This window comes from Nomascus leucogenys, unplaced genomic scaffold, assembly GCF_006542625.1.
Source record: "Nomascus leucogenys isolate Asia unplaced genomic scaffold, Asia_NLE_v1 Super-Scaffold_258, whole genome shotgun sequence".
Taxonomy (NCBI): domain Eukaryota; kingdom Metazoa; phylum Chordata; class Mammalia; order Primates; family Hylobatidae; genus Nomascus; species Nomascus leucogenys.
Window position 1 is genome coordinate 5,430,084 of NW_022095769.1, and position 17,453 is coordinate 5,447,536.

The 17,453-nt window shown below is 39.9% G+C and overlaps 1 protein-coding gene across 8 annotated transcripts in view; it reads right to left on the reverse strand.

Moving 5' to 3' along the window:
- The window catches only part of SYNRG (synergin gamma), a 91,334-nt gene that overhangs the window by 57,094 nt on the left and 16,787 nt on the right, over nucleotides 1-17,453 (reverse strand). For 5 of the 8 annotated variants that reach the window (XM_030807985.1, XM_030807987.1, XM_030807982.1 and 2 more), the window contains exons 4-7: nucleotides 10,384-10,514; nucleotides 9,284-9,389; nucleotides 8,607-8,718; nucleotides 130-207 (exon numbers count right to left, since the gene is read on the reverse strand). In XM_030807985.1, coding sequence (XP_030663845.1) covers nucleotides 130-207; nucleotides 8,607-8,718; nucleotides 9,284-9,389; nucleotides 10,384-10,514 — 427 coding nt within the window. Of the gene's footprint in view, nucleotides 1-129; nucleotides 208-1,170; nucleotides 1,405-3,235; nucleotides 3,539-8,606; nucleotides 8,719-9,283; nucleotides 9,390-10,383; nucleotides 10,515-17,453 lie in introns of all 8 variants that reach the window. The other 3 variants (XM_030807980.1, XM_030807981.1, XM_030807979.1) reach the window with 2 other exon arrangements.

Genomic DNA, 17,453 nt, shown 5'->3' on the forward strand with positions numbered 1-17,453 from the left:
CAGAAAAAAAGAAAAGTGACAACTCCTCCTGCATATTTTGTAACTACAACAGTAAATATTTACAACTCAATTTACAATATTTAAACCAAAATATCCAGATAGGAATCCTGGGTAAAGAAGCTTTTTTACCTGGAACCAAACTCTCATTGTAAATCCAAGGAGGCATTCTGGGCTGAGCAGGATCCTGTGAGGGAAATACTCCCACACCTAGAAGATAAGAAACATTAATGTATATAGTGGTCCATGGAGAAGATAGCGAAATCACACTGAGTCATGGTTTTTTATAAAGAGCACTGGCTGGAGACACTAAAAAAAGTCACCAATACAATGAAAATATTTGGTACCCCCTGCCTCCGATTCAGAATAAAATATTTGGTTTCTAAGCAACTCTTGCACGTTAACTATGTTCTAAAGAGTAAATTATACAAAAACTAAAATGTATCAAATCAATACTCTAAATCATATAAGCCTTGCACCATTTAACATGTATTACAAATTAAGGAAAAAAACATGATACATGATAGCTTAAAATTATGTATCTAAAAATATTGAATTGTCCAAGCTTTACTTGCAGTTTTTACTAATGCTTCTCTGCAAAGTTTCATTGTTTTTTAATCTACATATGATACTGCTGTCTTAAATATATAGGACTTTTGGGGGCTTTTTGTCCAGTAAAATATCCTCCCAAAAGTTTGCCTCCTAGGCTGCCCACATTCTAATTCATTTCTGAGGGTTGAATTTATAAAATTTAGATCTTTTAGGCAGTGCTGCATATGATTTATTTTAGAGAAACCAAAACTATATTCTCATTGGTGACTTTTCCAGTTACATTTCAACTTTTCAACCTTTATGGAAGAACAGAAAGTATAAGGGGGGAAAAAAAAGAGAGTTTTTATAAAATAAAAGGAAAGAAAATTTTAAATCAGAAATGATTCCAATTAAGAAAACCAGTTATCAAAATCATTTTTAAAAAGGAGTAACAGTGTGTTGAAAGAATTCAGAGCAAAATCTTAGGGGTTAATTGGAGAAAGGAATGCATTAAATATATTTCAAGCAAAATTTCAATTAGCAAAATGAAGCAGCATTCATTTGAAGATTAATGCTTAAGGTGTTAGCATTTGAGCAACGTTTGGTTAAACAAGTTTTTTGCTGAATGTTTCACGAGCTCACCACTCTCTTCAATTGACAGGTTTTGATCTGAAGTCTTTTCTGCCTCTGCAGTGGTGGTACCACTTACACATCCATCTACAGCACCCCCGTTACTGGCCGTTAAACTGGGATACTTCTTACTGGAACCTGGGCCTAAGGCTTTGTGGCCAACTTCAGAAGTATTTAATTTAATTTGTTCCTGCCCAGATGTACTTATATCACAAGATACTAGGAACTTCTCCTCCAAGGAAGGGCCTAAACAAACAGCATGAAGGATTATTTGTACATAACTGTATATGTCTAATCTTTTTAATCATTCATCTCCACCCCCATATTCTTTTTTTTTTTTTTTTTTGAGACGGAATCTCACTCTGTCGCCCAGGCTGTAATTGGCATGATCTCGGCTCACGGCAACCTCTGCTTCCCAGGTTCAAGCGATTCTCCTGCCTCAGCCTCCTTAGTAGCTGAGATTATAGGCGCCCGCCACCAAGCCTGGCTAATTTTTGTATTTTTAGTAGAGACGGGGTTTCGCCATGTTGGACAGGCTGGTCTCGAACTCCTGACCTCAGGTGATCTACCCACCTCAGCCTCCCAAAGTGCTGGGATTACAGAAGTGAGCCACGGTGCCCAGCTCACCCCCATATTCTTTTTTTTTTTTTGAGACGGAGTCTCGCTCTGTTGCCCAGGCTGGAGTGCAGTGGCACGATCTCGGCTCACTGCAAGCTCCGCCTCCCGGGTTTGCGCCATTCTCCTGCCTCAGCCTCCCGAGTAGCTGGGACTACAGGCGCCCGCCACCACGCCCAGCTAATTTTTTGTATTTTTAGTAGAGACGGGGTTTCACCGTGTTAGCCAGGATGGTCTCGATCTCCTGACCTCGTGATCCGCCCGCCTCAACCTCCCAAAGTGCTGGGATTACAAGCGTGAGCCACCGAGTCCGGCCATCACCCCCATATTCTAAAGGGAGGCCCTGCCACATGTAATGTAAACATTGTGGCCAGGCGCCATGGCTCAAGCCTGTAATCCCAGCACTTTGGGAGGCCAAGGCAGGCAGACCATGAGGTCAGGAGTTCAAGACCAGCCTGACCCACATAGTGAAACCCCATCTCTACTAAAAATACAAAAAATTAGCCCGGCGTGATGGCGGGCGCCTGTAATTTCAGCTACTCGGAAGGCTGAGGCAAGAGAATCACTTGAACCCAGGAGGCGGAGGTTGCAGTGAGCTGAGATCACGCCACTGCACTCCAGCCTGGGTGACAGTGCAAGACTCTGTCTCAAAAAAAAAAAAAACAAAAAAAAAGTAAACGTTGAAATAATTCAATCACTGCACATTTGTATAGGACTTGAGAGACTTGAGATTTTAGAGAATGTAAACATAATTATCTACTGTGATTCTAAAGAATTCTATGAGATAGTAGGTGGAAGAGTGTAGTGGAAGGAAGGAACACTACCTTTGAAATCTGACAATCTACATAAGATAACACTTTCACTAACTCCTAGGGAGGCCTCTGGCCAGTAACATCATCGTCATCTCTTGGTCTGTTTCCACGTCCATCAAATGAGACAGTCTGGACTAAGTACATGTCTGCCAAGATCCCTCCCAGCACCCTGTCTCAAGCCAGGATATGTAGCTGTCTCTATTCATTTTATAGATGACAAAATCTAAGGCACACCAAGGACAAATTGGTAGTAAATGAACAACCTGGGCTTCTGCCCCCAAGTGCCCTGTCACTGAAGCTGAAAGAGTACTTTCTAAAGAAGCCTTTCCTAGCTCCTTATTCTTAAGAAAATGATATTGGTGAATCTCCCAAACAACAATCTTCTGGAAAAATCAGAAGATTTCTTTTAAAGTTATAAGGCAGTTTAAAGTGCTCCTAGTTGAGGAGCAAAAGTTTTAAATCACCTTTCTGGAATGTGAAGACCCCAGAACTTAAAAATCTAGACACTTGTTTTGTTGAATTTCAACAGCAGTTATGCATTCATGTACATGTTTACTTGCCAACATCACTGGATTATTCTACTTATATAACAAAAATAAGTTATCCCAGGATATCTTAAGAATATTTTCATTAATAATGCTAAGAGTTACCTGCTTTTGGTACACTGTGTGAGGCTGAAGCAGTAGAGAAGTAAGGAATTTGCCCAGGGACACCATGTAAGGCAAAAGGCACTGGACTCTGACTTGGAGGGAGAGGCTGTGTCCCAGCCTTCTGTGTATGCAACTGGCCAAGTGGGGTGGAGGGGTGGAAAGACTGAAAGGGCTGGGATGTGGAAGAAGGCCCACATGGGGGAACTTCAACAGGTCCCTGCATAAAGTCACTGAATTCTTCTTCATCAAGAAAGGCAGGTGATGGGGAGACAGTTTTAGTAGAATGAGATGATGTGGGGCAATCTGCAAAATGGAAAATGGCAATGAAACACACAAAAATGGAAACCAACAGAGAAAAAGGAATTAAGATGTAGTATAATTCCAAAAGAATATATTGAAACATAAATAGTGGAGGTGAACAAGAAATAACAAGTAACAATAGTCAAATGGAATTACATGATGCATGTAAAACACTTTGATGTCTATTTATACACAATTTTATGTCTTTTTAAAGGAGAGTTTTAATAGCTATTTTGCATTTGGTTCAAAAAAGGTAAAACTAAAAATCTATGTATCCATTTATTTTAGAGACAGGATCTTGCTCTGTCACCTAGGCTAGAGTGCTGTGGCATGCTCATAGCTCATGATCATAGCAGCCTCAAACTCGTGGGATCAAGCAATCCTTCAGCCTCAGCCTCCTGAATAGCTAGGAATATAGGCACATGCCAGCATACCCAGCTAATTCTTCCTTTCTTTTTTTTTTTTTTTCATAGAGATGGTGTCTCACTATGTTGCCCAAGCTGGTCTCGAGCTCCCGGCCTTGACTGTCTTCCTTTTATTAGATTAATAATTTTTCCCCTGAGACCATTATGATTTACATCAAAGTGATAATTATTTTTGAAGTCAAAATGATCTGTTTATCTAGATAATATTATCTCAAACCAGTATACATCAGATATAAGAAAACCTACCTATATAGTGCTGAATACATTTTGGACAGATATATACCATGATGACTAAATTTCATTATTTATTAAGAAATTCAGTAAGAAATAATGCACAATACAAACTTGTAATTTTTGAAATATCATGCCTGATCCATACACTTGCATAGATCATATTTCAGTAAAGTTACCATATGAGAAATAAAAATTACAAAAGAACTTTTTTTTTTTTTTTGAGATGGAATCTTGCTGCGATGCCCAGGCTACAGTGCGATGGCATGAGCTCAGCTCACTGCAACCTCTGCTTTGTTCCCCGGGTTCAAGAGATTTTTCTGCCTCAGCCTCTCAAGTAGCTGGGACTACAGGTACGCACCGCCATGCCCAGTTAATCTTTGTATTTTTGTGTGTGTGTGTGTGTGTGACAGACGGAGTCTTGCTCTGTCGCCCAGACTTGAGTGCAGTGGCACGATCGCGGCTCACTGCAACCTCCGCCTCCTGGGTTCAAGCGATTCTTCTGCCTCAACCTCCCAAGTAGCTGGGGCTACAGGTGCGTGCCACCACACCCAGCTAACTTTGTATTTTTAGTAGAGACGGGGTTTCACCATATTGGCCAGGCTGGTCTCGAACTCCTGACTTCATGACCTACCTGCCTTGGCCTCCCAAAGTGCTGGGATTACAGGTGTGAGTCCCCATGCCCAGCTAAATTTTTGTATTTTTAGTAGAGATGGGGGTTTCACCATATTGGCCAGGCTGGTCTTGAACTCCTGACCTCAGGTGATCCACCCACCTTGGCCTCCCAAAGCGCTGGGATTATAGGCATGAGCCACCATGCCTGGCCAAGACAAGAACATTAAACACATTATTAAGGTGATATTTTCTTGTGAAAAGCATCAACATTAGGATATCATAAAGAGCTGAATCAAACAACTATAGTCAATTTAAGAAAGTAAACCCTGCCTAAAGACTATGACTACCTTTAAAAGACCTTTGGCACTAAAGGATATAAATGTCACTGTGGCTTTTTATTGTTAAATGTAAAATTCACTTATGTAATAAACCTCTACTGGGGCTACATTTAACATGAAGCTCATTAACAATACTATTTTATTGTTGCTTCTTCACATTTATTATTCTTATTACTATTATTATTATTATTATTATGATACTGGGTCTCCCTCTGTCATCCAGGCTAGAGTACAGTGGCACAATCTCAGCTCACTGCAACCTCTGCCTCCCAGGTTCAAGCGATTCTCGTGCCTCAGCCTCGCAAGCAGCTGGGACTACAGGTGCCCACCACCACGGCCGGCTAATTTTTGTATTTTTAGTAGAGATAGGGTTTCACCATGTTGGCCAGGCTGGTCTCAAACTCCTGACTTCAGGTGATCTGCCTGCCTTGGTCTCTCCCAAAGTATTGGGATTATAGGCGTGAGCCACCACGCCTCACCTTCTTTGTTTTTGTTTTTTTGAGATGGAGTCTAGCTCTGTCGCCCAGGCTGGAGTGCAGGGGCGCAATCTCAGCTCACTGCAACCTCTGCCTTCCAGCTTCAAGCAATTCTTCTGCCTCAGCCTCCCAAGTAGCTGGGATTACAGGTGTGCACCACCACGCCTGGCCCCATATTTTTTTTTTTTTTTTTTTTTTGAGACAGAGTCTGGCTCTGTTGCCCAGGCTGGAGTGCAATGGCGTGATCTCTGCTCACAGCAACCTCCGCCTTCTGGGTTCAAGAGATTCTCCTGCCTCAGCCTCCTGAATGGCTGGGATTACAGGCATGCACCACCACACCTGGCTAATTTTGTATTTTTAGTAGAGACAGGGTTTTGCCATGTTGGTCAGGCTGGTCTTGAACTCCCAACCTCAGGTGATCCGCCCACCTCGGCCTCCCAAAGTGCTGGGATTACAGGCATGAGCCACCGCACCCGGCTTCCCCACATTTTAAATTACTTTGAATTGCTTTAATATGACTAAAGTCTATTGTCACAATAAGCAGTCTTTTTTTTTTTTTGTCACTGACTTGAAGCTCAGGAGTAGTCTTTTTTTTAAGAAATGGCTCTTATCTGAAAAATGGAGACCCTGCATACTTCTTTCCTCTCTTTAGGATCAATGCAATAAAACCTGGATGCACTGAAAGTTCTAAGAAAGATGTAAAATTATTGCCTTAATTAAGTTTGTTTAAAAAAGAAAAAGCCCTCCCACATTGTATTCCAAGCTTCCCAACAATTACCAAGACTGGATTTAGGTTCTCAATTTGGGTTCCCAGCTACTTAAAATATTTTTTAAATGGACCCTATTTCCTTGGGATATACTGTAAAGACCAAACCAATGTTTCTTTGCATTTGGCTGGAATGTGTGAATTCTACGTGGAATATATTTTGGCCCATACCAACTCTAGCAGCGATGTATATGATTAAAAAGAAGTATAAAAGTTATATGATGGGCCAGGCACAGTTGCTCACACCTGTAATCCTAGCACTTTGGAAGGCTAAAGCAGGTGGACTGCTTGAGTCCAGGAGTTTGAGACCAGCCTGGGCAACATGGCGAAATCCTGTCTCTACAAAAGACACAAAAATTAGCTGGGCGTGGTGGTGTGCATCTGTAGTCCCGATTACTCGTGAGGTTGAAGTGGCAGGATCATCTGAGCCTGGGAGGTCATGGCTGCAGTGAACTGTGATCATGTCACCGCATTAGGGCAATAGAATGAGACCCTGTCTCAAAAAAAAAGTTACATGATCAATATAGTTTGTATATTCAGTATTCAGTATTTTAAGATAAACAATCTATAAAGAGAAATTTAAAAGGTGCCTTTCGTGGTAGAATGGCTGGAAACTCTTTTTATAAATACTTTAGGACTAGGTTTTTGGTTTTTTTTTTTTTTTTTTTTGAGATGGAGTCTCACTCTGTCGTCCAGGCTGGAGTGCAGTGGTGCAGTCTCGACTCACTGCAGCCTCTATCTCCCAGGTTCAAGCTATTCTCTTGCCTCAGCCTACCAAGTGACTGGGATTATAGGGACACGCCACCACGCCTGGCTAATTTTTTGTATTTTTAGTAGAGATGGGGTTTCACCATGTTGGCCAGGCTTGTCTTGAACTCCTGACTGCCTTTCTCTACTTTTCCTAACCTCCAGCCTAGGTCCAGTTCTAGTATTAACTTCTAATATATATTCCTAAATTACTTCTTGATTAGCTTATTTGGCTTATAATTTTCATTTTTAGATATGTTTTTCCTTTCTAATCTCAGCCTGATTGCTAATATCTGTTTTCTTTTCAATCTTGTATATTTTATTTTGGGGCATACTTTTGGAATGGGAATCTTAAGTGAAATTAACAGAACAGAGTCAAAGTTGTCCCGGAAAAATCAAGAACTGGTTACTATGCCAGTGATTATTCCCTCTTGATATCACCCATGAAAGGTACTATAATACAAGGGTTCAAGATAAAATTTATCAATGCAACATTTTCCAGCAGAAGATAGTACTTTCTTGGCTGGCTAAATGATTTATGAAAACTGTTCACCTATTAGGTATGTTTTCTTGGAATCAGCTGATAAAATGTCAAAACGTTGAATTTGGTTTTTTTGTTTTTGTTTTTGTTTTTTTTTTGAGATGGAGTCTTGCTCTGATGCCTAAGCTGGAGCGGGCAGTGGCATGATCTCGGCTCACTGTAACCTCCACCTCCCGGGTTCAAGTGATTCTCCTGCCTCAGCTTCCCGAGTAGCTGGGAATACAGGCACGCACCACCATGCCCAGCTAATTTTTTTATTTTTAGTAGAGACAGGGTTTCACCATGTTGGCCAGGCTGGTCTCGAACTCCTGACCTCAAGTGATCCCACCCGCCTCGGCCTCCCAAAGTGCTGGGATTACAGGCATGAGCCACGGCGCCTGGCTTGAAATGTTGAATTTTTAAAAAATAATGTGGTAACAATTATGCAAATACAAGACTCATTTCAACTGCTAAATGTTCAAAAGAACAACCAAACCCCACCCCGCAATCCCTTTGCCCTGCTCTAAAACAGGCACATTTCTTTTTGCTTACCTGACAATAAATGATGACAAAAATTACAAAGAAATGCATTAGGGAAAGTAAAATTTCAAGAAGAGCATAATTACACCCATGATTTTTTTAAAATGAGGCATTTGCTCTGGGTGAACAGATTTTACTAATGTTAACGTATTTATATACAGAAAACTTACAGGTGAAATTGTCATACTGACATTTAATTAGAAGACAAAGAGGTTTTTTCCTCCCAAGACAGTTGTTATCCAGACCAGAGCTCTTAAGCCACTGTATATTTGAGAACATCCAAAGCTGTACTTAGCTTGAAGGAAGAGTTCTACATTGACTTTTCACACACACATATAATGGCGAGGTAAAGAAACAGGGACTACATAAATCACCTTCCCAGAAAAGAAAAACGTAATGCCTCTTAAAACTACCTGATTTCTTGGGGTGCGATGCTGGAGTAGGGTGCATTTTTGCATCTCTGGAAAACCCATCTAAATTTCCTTTTATGGCTTCCAAAGCATCATCTCTACTCTTCTCTCCAGTCTAAGAGACAACAAATATATGTATATTTCTTTACTTATCCTTCACTGTATCCTAAACCCTCCCAAATTAAGAAAAGCATAGATATTCATCTATTTCCAATATTTTTACCACATACTTCCGATAATGAATTCTCCAAGTTAGAAAGACATTGGTAAATGATTAAACAATGACACTCCACAGAAAATAAAAACATTGCAAGGCCAATGTATAAATACTTTAGGATAGACCTGTTTGATATTAAATGTCCTGTGAAGGCTCTAAGAGAAACATGAAATATCACTGAATTCAGGATTACTGCTTCCCAAGAAAAAGATTACAGACATTGCCATGATACTAAAAAAGAGTTGAGAAGATAATGGCTGATACCCTATTCTCATTGACAGCAGTGTATCTTTGCAGAAAATGAAAAATCCTTCACATTAAGAATTAGATAAACCGAAATGAGAAGAATCAATCAAAGCCTCAGCTTGGGCTGGTGCCCCAATGACAAAATCCACTCAATGAGTGGGAAGAGGCACATTCAGGGTGTGTATGTTCTGGGTGAAGAGAAGTATTGAAATACTACCTTGGGTTTCACACTGCTCAAAAGTCTGAGCTTTTGCTTCTGCTCTTCAAACTGGCGTCTTTTTCTTTCTTCTTCTAAGAGTTTTTGCTGCTGTTCAAATCGTTTCCTGAAGGAAAAATGATCTAATAAAGAACCAGCTCCCGGAATTATACACTGTGTTTTATATTCAGATTTCTAACAGTTTCAGCAATATCATGTTGCACTTCCAGAAGTGTAAATTTCATTGATAAATATCTAGTTTTCTTACGACAATCCTGTTTCCTCACTATATTAATTCCAAAATATTTGACATGAGTCTAAAGAATGATTTACCTAAATTATGTATATGAATTTATTTCTCATCTAATTTGCAAGAGGAGGAAACAAGCTTTTGCATACAAAAGTATTCTCAAAAAACAGGCAGACAAACATAAGAACACACTTTGCTCTGCATATTAAAAAAGAACCTGCTTGGGAAGGCAGTGTCATACAGCAGAAAGAGTAATGATCTGGGAATCAGGAGGCCTGCCTTTAGGTCCAGGCTTTGCTGGTAACTGTGTAACCTGGACTGACAAGTTGTTTCATTTTCCTGGACTTCACTTTCACTAGATATAAAACAAGAGGGTTGAATTAGAGGATCTCTAAGGTCCTTTTTGACTCTAAACTTATAATAATGGTATTTTAAAGAGGCTTTTTTGTTTTTGTTTTTGTTTTTAAACAGGGTCTCACTCTGTCACCCAAGCTGGAGTACCGTGGCATGATCACGGCTGACTGCAGCCTCAACCTCGGGGCCCAGGTGATCCTCCCACCTCAGCCTCCTGAGCAGCTGGGACTACAGGCATGAGCCATCAAACCTGGCTAATATTTTGTATTTTTTGTAGAGGCAGGGTTTCACCATGTTGCTCAGGCTGGTCTCGAACTCCTGGGCTCAAGCAATCTGCCCGCCTCAGCCTTCCGAAGTGCTGGGATTATAGGCATGAACCACTGGGCCAGGCCTTAAGAGTTTTAAAGACAACTTTTGACTGTTTTAGTTTCAAATCTGCACTAGAGATCATTAGACAATTCTTAAGATACATGCTATAATCTATCTTTGTTATCCTTTAATTCTGGTGATTTCTTACTGCTGCTCTTCGGCAAACTGCTTCTGCATGTCTGGAGTGTACTGTGGGCCTGGAGGACGCATGCCCAGAAAGGGTGCTTGTCCTAGATAAGGCATTCCCGCTGCTGGCATTGGTCCCATTGGTATTCCTGCCTAGAAGAAATAGACAAAGGCTTAAAAAACACAATTTATCCCTTTAATTATCACACACAAAAAATGTGACTTCCATAAATTCTATCTTAATACTTTTATTTGTAAAAAATAGAAATATCTTGTATTAAAAGATGCAAAAATGCAAATAAATAAAAGATGCAAATATACAAAGAAATATATTATATTAAAAGATGCTAAAAATGGAAGGCTCCTCTTAATATCTAACCCCTCCATTCCCTTCACTGTCCCAGAGGTGACCACTGCTAACAGTCTGATTGGTGTGTTATGGAACTATATGCCCACAAGTTATATTCTTGTGAGCTCACTAATCCTCTTTGAGAAGAGGTATTATATCTTACATATTTTCAATTTGCAATAATAGGTAAGAGCCTGGCATATGGTAAATATACCACAAATGAAATTAAATCTGATTTTCCAATATATATGACAGGATAATGAATATTTTGATGTTATCAAAGGCCTAACAGCCAAACTTTTATAGAAAATGACACATATTCAGGCTGGGCGCGGTGGCTCACGCTTGTAATCCCAGCACTTTGGGAGGCCGAGGCGGGCGGATCACGAGGTCAGGAGATCGAGACCACAGTGAAACCCCGTCTCTACTAAAACAATACAAAAAATTAGCCAGGCGTGGTGGCGGGCGCCTGTAGTCCCAGCTACTCGGAGAGGCTGAGGCAGGAGAATGGCATGAACCTGGGAGGCGGAGCTTGCAGTGAGCGGAGACTGCGCCACAGCACTCCAGCCTGGGTGACAGAGCGAGACTCCGTCTCAAAAAAAAAAAAAGAAAATGACACATATTCAATAAAAAATGACATAATACAATATAATAAAGTTTGTTAAAGTGTCCAGAAATAAGAATAACCCAATAGCTAATCACAAAATTTAATAATATTATGTTTTTAGAGACAGGGTCTCATTGTGTCACCCAGGCTGGAGTGCAAAGGCGCAATCACAACTCACTGCAGCCTCCAACTCTTGGGCTCAAGAGATCCTCCCGCCTCAGCCCCAGAGTAGCTTGGGCTATAGGCGTGTGCCATCGCAGCTGGCTCAAAATCTAATATTAAGAATGACGACAATGATAATAATTAAATGGCTAATTTTTAATGAGTGAAAACCCTTCTACTACTCAACCTTCTCCCTGAAAAGTTCCCCTTCTGTCCCTAACTAAAGTCTGTCCGTGAAACACTCTCATTTGGAGACTGCTACTTCTCTTCTATACTTCCTGTAAGTGGGGAATATTCCTCCTTGCTTCTTCTAAACCTTTTCTCCTCTCTCTACCTTCAAAAACCTGAATACATTTTAATTTCTCACTAACAGACTTCATCATTTACTGTCTGATCTTGTTCATGTCATCTACTGACCCTCAACTTCCTCACTCTTCAGTTGAACACTTCAGACTTTGCTGTCTTCCATTCTACCCCAAAACTGCTCTTGGTACCGTCAACAATCACCCACATGGGTAACTCACCCAACACTGTGGTCTTCCAGGTCTTTAGCCTCCTCATCACAATCATGCCCAACATACAAATCCAGCTTCCCATTCCATGGTAATACCCATGATCTATCTGCACCAAAGACTGTGTCATGTCCAAAATCTGGATGTTAGGCATCCCGACACTTGACCACCACCTCCTATCCTTCTAGCTCATCTAGACCAGTAATGTTCCTATCTCATTAATATCTCCCACCTAATAATTTATTTTTTTTCCCTGAGCTTATTTTGTAGATTCCACCTGTTAATTTTGCCACTTTTCTCATGATTAATCATCTTCATTATATCCTCACTTCCCTTCTTGCTCGACTTAGATTCTAGGGTTCCATATTAAATGCCCTTGTAAATATCCTTAATTCCCTTAATTGTCAATTCCTTAACATGGTCTCCTGGGAAACTTCACCCCGATTAGAATCAACTAATCGATTTCTCCATGCTTATACAAAAACCACTGAACCATGCTGGAGAGAAAAACATTGAGGATTCACTTTAAATTCTTTTTTTTTTTTGAGACAGGGTCTCACTCTGTCACCAAAGTTGGGATGCAGTAGTGCGATCTCAGCTCACTGCAACCTCCACCTCCCAGGCTAAAGTGATTCTCCCACCTCAGCCTCCCAAGTAGCTGAGACTACAGGCATGTGCCACCATGCCCAACTAATTTTTGTATTTTCAGTAGAGATGGGGTTTCACCAGGTTGGCTAGGCTGGTCTCGAATTCCTGACCTCAAGTGATCCACCCACCTTGGCCTCCCAATGTGCTGGGATTACAGGCGTGAGCCACCAAGCCTAGCCAGCTTGGAATGCCTTTGGAGGGTTTCTAGCACTCTACAACCGGAGTTACACACAATATTGGTTTATTGCTAACATTCTCTATTCTAAATCTTGGGTGGAGATAGCTTTGTATACTTATTTTAAATCACAGTATTGATCTCTTGCTGCTAAAAATTAGTATCACAGTCCTAGAATTAAATTTTTCTTTTTTTTTTTACTCATTTCACCCAAAGTATATAAAATACAAAAGAAACTACCCAAATCATAGAGATTAAAAATAAGGCAAAGTATTCTACAAAAATAATAAAGAATGAAAGAAAGAAAGGTGTTATGCATATTGCCTTCTTACATACAGACTCCTTTCTTGAGGAAAATTCAAATTTACTAAACAGCATTTTGTGTTTCCCCTACACCTGGAAAGGAGGGACTATCTAACTTTTAATAGACTTTTGAAATCTAAATAAACTAAAAGGTTAAGAGATACTAGTCTTTAATTGTATACTGAATGGATGACATAACAAAAGAAAGAACTCAGAAATCTGAGATACATTTGATAAACTACTGATGGCACTTAAGATTTCAATAAGTTAAGAAGTATAGTGTGACAGTTAAGACTAAAAGAGTAAAAGTGTCCATTTCAGTCAGAGCCCCAACAGTTTTGTTTTGACAAGTTGATCTTAAAATTATACTGAAGGGCAAAGGACCACGAATCAGCTACAATTCTGTAAAAGAAGGTTGATCCATACTACCAGATATCAATGCTTATTTCAGGCTAGATAATTAAGGCATAAGATATTTACTGATGGAAGGAAAGACAGATACAGCAATGGGACAAATACATGAGCCCAGAAATTAATCCAAAGCATATAAAGAAATGTGATATTACAGGAATAATCATAGAAATCAATAAATTAAAAATGGGCTATTTAGGGCCGGGTGAGGTGGCTCACGCCTGTAATTCCAGCTCTTTGGGAGGCCGAGGTGGGCGGATCACGAGGTCAGGAGATCGAGACCATCCTGGCTAACACGATGAAATCCCATCTCTACTAAAAATACAAAAAATTAGCCAGGCGTGGTGGCAGGTGCCTGTAGTCCTAGCTATTCGGGAGGCTGATGCAGGAGAATGGCATGAACCCAGGACGCGGGGCGTGCAGTGAGCCAAGATCACGTCACTGCACTCCAGCCTGGGTGACAGAGTGCGACTCTGACTCAAAAAGGAAAAAAAAAAAGGCTATTTATAAATGATTTGGAAATAACTGACTACAATGGAACATAATAAAATTACATCCTTCTACCTCACACTGATTCTAAAGAACAATTCTAGGTAGGTTAGAGACTTAATTTGAAAAGACAGGCCAGGCGCATTGGCTCACACATGTAATCCCAGCACTTTGGGAGGCTGGGGCAGGCAGATCACTTGAGGCCAGGAGTTCCAGATCAGCCTAGGCAACATGGTAAAATCCCATCTCTACTAAAAATACAAAAACTAGCCAGGCATGATGATGCATGCCTGTAGTCCCAACTACTCTGGAGGCTAAGGCAGGTGAACTGCTTGAGGCCGGGAGGCAGCAGTTGCAGTGAGCTGAGATTGCGCCACACTCCAGCCTGGACGACAGGGCGAGACTCTGTCTCAAAAAAAAAAAAAAAAGAAAAGAAAAGAAACTTAACTTTTTTAAAATAAGAAGATATAGGTAGGGAAGAATGTCTTAGATAAGTCAGAAAAAAAAAAAGAAATGATTTATCCATCTGTCTTAATTTCGACACAACATGACACTATAAACAAAATTAAAAGAGATGCCAATGACTAGGAGAAGATACTGGCAACACATGTAACTACAAAGGATTAGAATCTAGAATATATAATGAACACTCGGAAATCAATTAGATCAAAACAGCAAAACATTAGAAGCAATTTAAATGTCTGTCAATAGAACAACATATATTCACTCTATGAAATACCACACAGCAGCTACTATGAATGAACTTGGCATAATTTTACAACAGGGATAAATCTCGGGGGAAAACAATGTTAAATTAAAAAGTCAAGAATTTGAAGGGTACACACGTAAAATTTAAAACCTAGAAAATATGATATATTGTTCATGAGTATACAAATATATAAAATAATAAAAGTATAAAAATATGGCCAGGCGCAGTGGCTCATGCCTGTAATCCCAGCACTTTGGGAGGCGGAGGTGGGTGGATTGCTTGAGGTCAGGAGCTCGAGACCAGCCTGGCCAACATGGTGAAACCCCATCTCTACTAAAATACAAAAATTAGCTGGGTGAGGTGGCAGGCACCTGTAATCCCCGGTACTAGGGATGCTGAGGCAGGAGAATTGCTTAAACCCAGGAGGTGGAGTTTGCAGTGAGTCAAGATCACGCCACTGCACTCCAAGCCTGGGTGACAGAGTAGTATAAAAATATATACGAGAACTATAAACACTGAATTCATGATAGTGATAACAACCTCTGAGGAAGGAGAGGACGGAAAGTATTTTTTAATTCTTTAAAAAAATGTAAAGCAAATGCAGCATGTTAAAATTTGATAAAGGTAGGACATGACTACCTATATAAAAAATCCCATGGAATCCACAAAAAAATTCCCAGAGCTAATAAAATGAGTTCAGTAAGGTTGAAGGATATAAAACAAACATATACAATCAATTATATTTCTATATACTAGCAATGAATACGTGAACACTGATATTAAAAAACACCATTATAATTACTCAAAAAAATCAAAATATTTAGATGTAAATCTAACCAAACATGAATGTGACTTTTATGCTGAAAACTATGTAAATGATAGTTTACATAGTCTTCTGATAGAAGAAACCAAAGATCTAAACAAATGAAAAGACATCCCATATTGATATGTTGGAAGACATCAATTCTCCCTAAATTCATACAGAGGTTTAACACAATGCCTATCAAAACTCCAGCAAGAGTTTTTCCAAAGATAGACAAGACTATCCCAAAATTAATATGGAAAGACAGAGGAACCAGAATAGTTAAATTTTGAAAAGAAGAAGAATGTAGGAGGAATCAACCTTATCGTATAGCTACCGTCATGAAGACTGTGTTATTGGTGAAGGAACAGGCATATACGTAAAACAATAGAACAGAACAGAGAACCTAGAGAAAGATCCATACAAGCATGCTCAACTGATTTCTGACAAAAACGTGAAAGCATTTCAATGGAAGCAGAATAGCTTTTTCCACAAATGTTGCTGGGGCAATCGCACTTGCATAGATAAAAAGAGAGAGAGAAAAAACAACCTCAATCTAAGTCTTAGATCTTACACAAAAATTAACTCAAAATGGATCACGGACTTAAATTAAAACTATAAAACTTTTAGAAAAAAACATAGGAGAAAATCTTCAGAATCTAGGGCAAGGCAATGAACTCTTAGACTTATACCAATGCATGATCCATAACAGGAAAAGTTGGTAAATTAAATTTCATCAAAATTGAACTTTTGCTCTGTGAAAGACCCCATTAAGAGGGTGAAAAGACAAGCTAAAGACAAGAAGAAAATACTTGTAAACCACATATCTGACAAAGGAGTAGTACCTACAAGATATAAAGAACTCTCAAAATTCAATAGTAAAATACCAAAAAATGCAATTAGAAAATGGTCAGAAGTTATGAAAAGGCATTTCTCTGAAGAAAATGTAATGATGGTAAATAAACAAATGAAAAGATGCTCAACATCATCTGCACATTAAAACCATGCAAATTAAAACCATGAGATATTACAACGTACCTGTGAGAATGGCTAAACAAAAAATAATGACACTAAATGCAGGTAAGGATGCAGTATAATTGAACCTCTGATACATTGCCGGTGGGAATGCACAGCTACTCTGGAAAAAAGTTTGGCAGCATCTTAAAAAACTAAAAATGCAATACCATGCAACCCAGTAATTGCACTCTTGGGCATTTATCCCAAGAAATGAGGACTTATGGGCCTGGCATGGTGGCTCACGCCTGTAATCCCAGCACTTTGGGAGGCCGAGGCGGGCGGATCACGAGGTCAGGAGATCGAGACCATCCTGGCTAACAGGGTGAAACCCCGTCTCTACTAAAAATACAAAAAATTAGCCGGGCGTGTTGGCGGGCGCCTGTAGTCCCAGCTACTCGGGAGGCTGAGGCAGGAGAATGGCGTGAACCCCGGGAGGCGGAGCTTGCAGTGAGCCGAGATCGCGCCACTGCACTCCAGCCTGGGGGACAGAGCAAGACTCCGTCTCAAAAAAAAAAAAAAAAAAAGAAATGAGGACTTATGTTCATACAAAAACCTTTATTTGTGATAGCCAAAAATTGTAAACAACTCTGATGTCCTTCAGTGAGCAAAAGGTTAAACAAACTGTCATACATCCACACCATGGACTATTACTCATCAATTATAAAAAAAATGAACTACTGATACATGCAACAATTTGGATGAATCGGAAGGGATTATTCTAAGCGACAAACGCCAAACCCAAAAGGTTAATGATTCAATTTATATAACATTTTTGAAAACACAAAATTACAGAAATGGGGAACACACTAGTGAATGCAAAAGGGGTAAGGTGGGGCAGGAAGGAAGTGAGTACAGCTACAAAAGGGCAAGGTGAGGAGATCCTTGGGGAGGTGGAAATGTTCTGTATC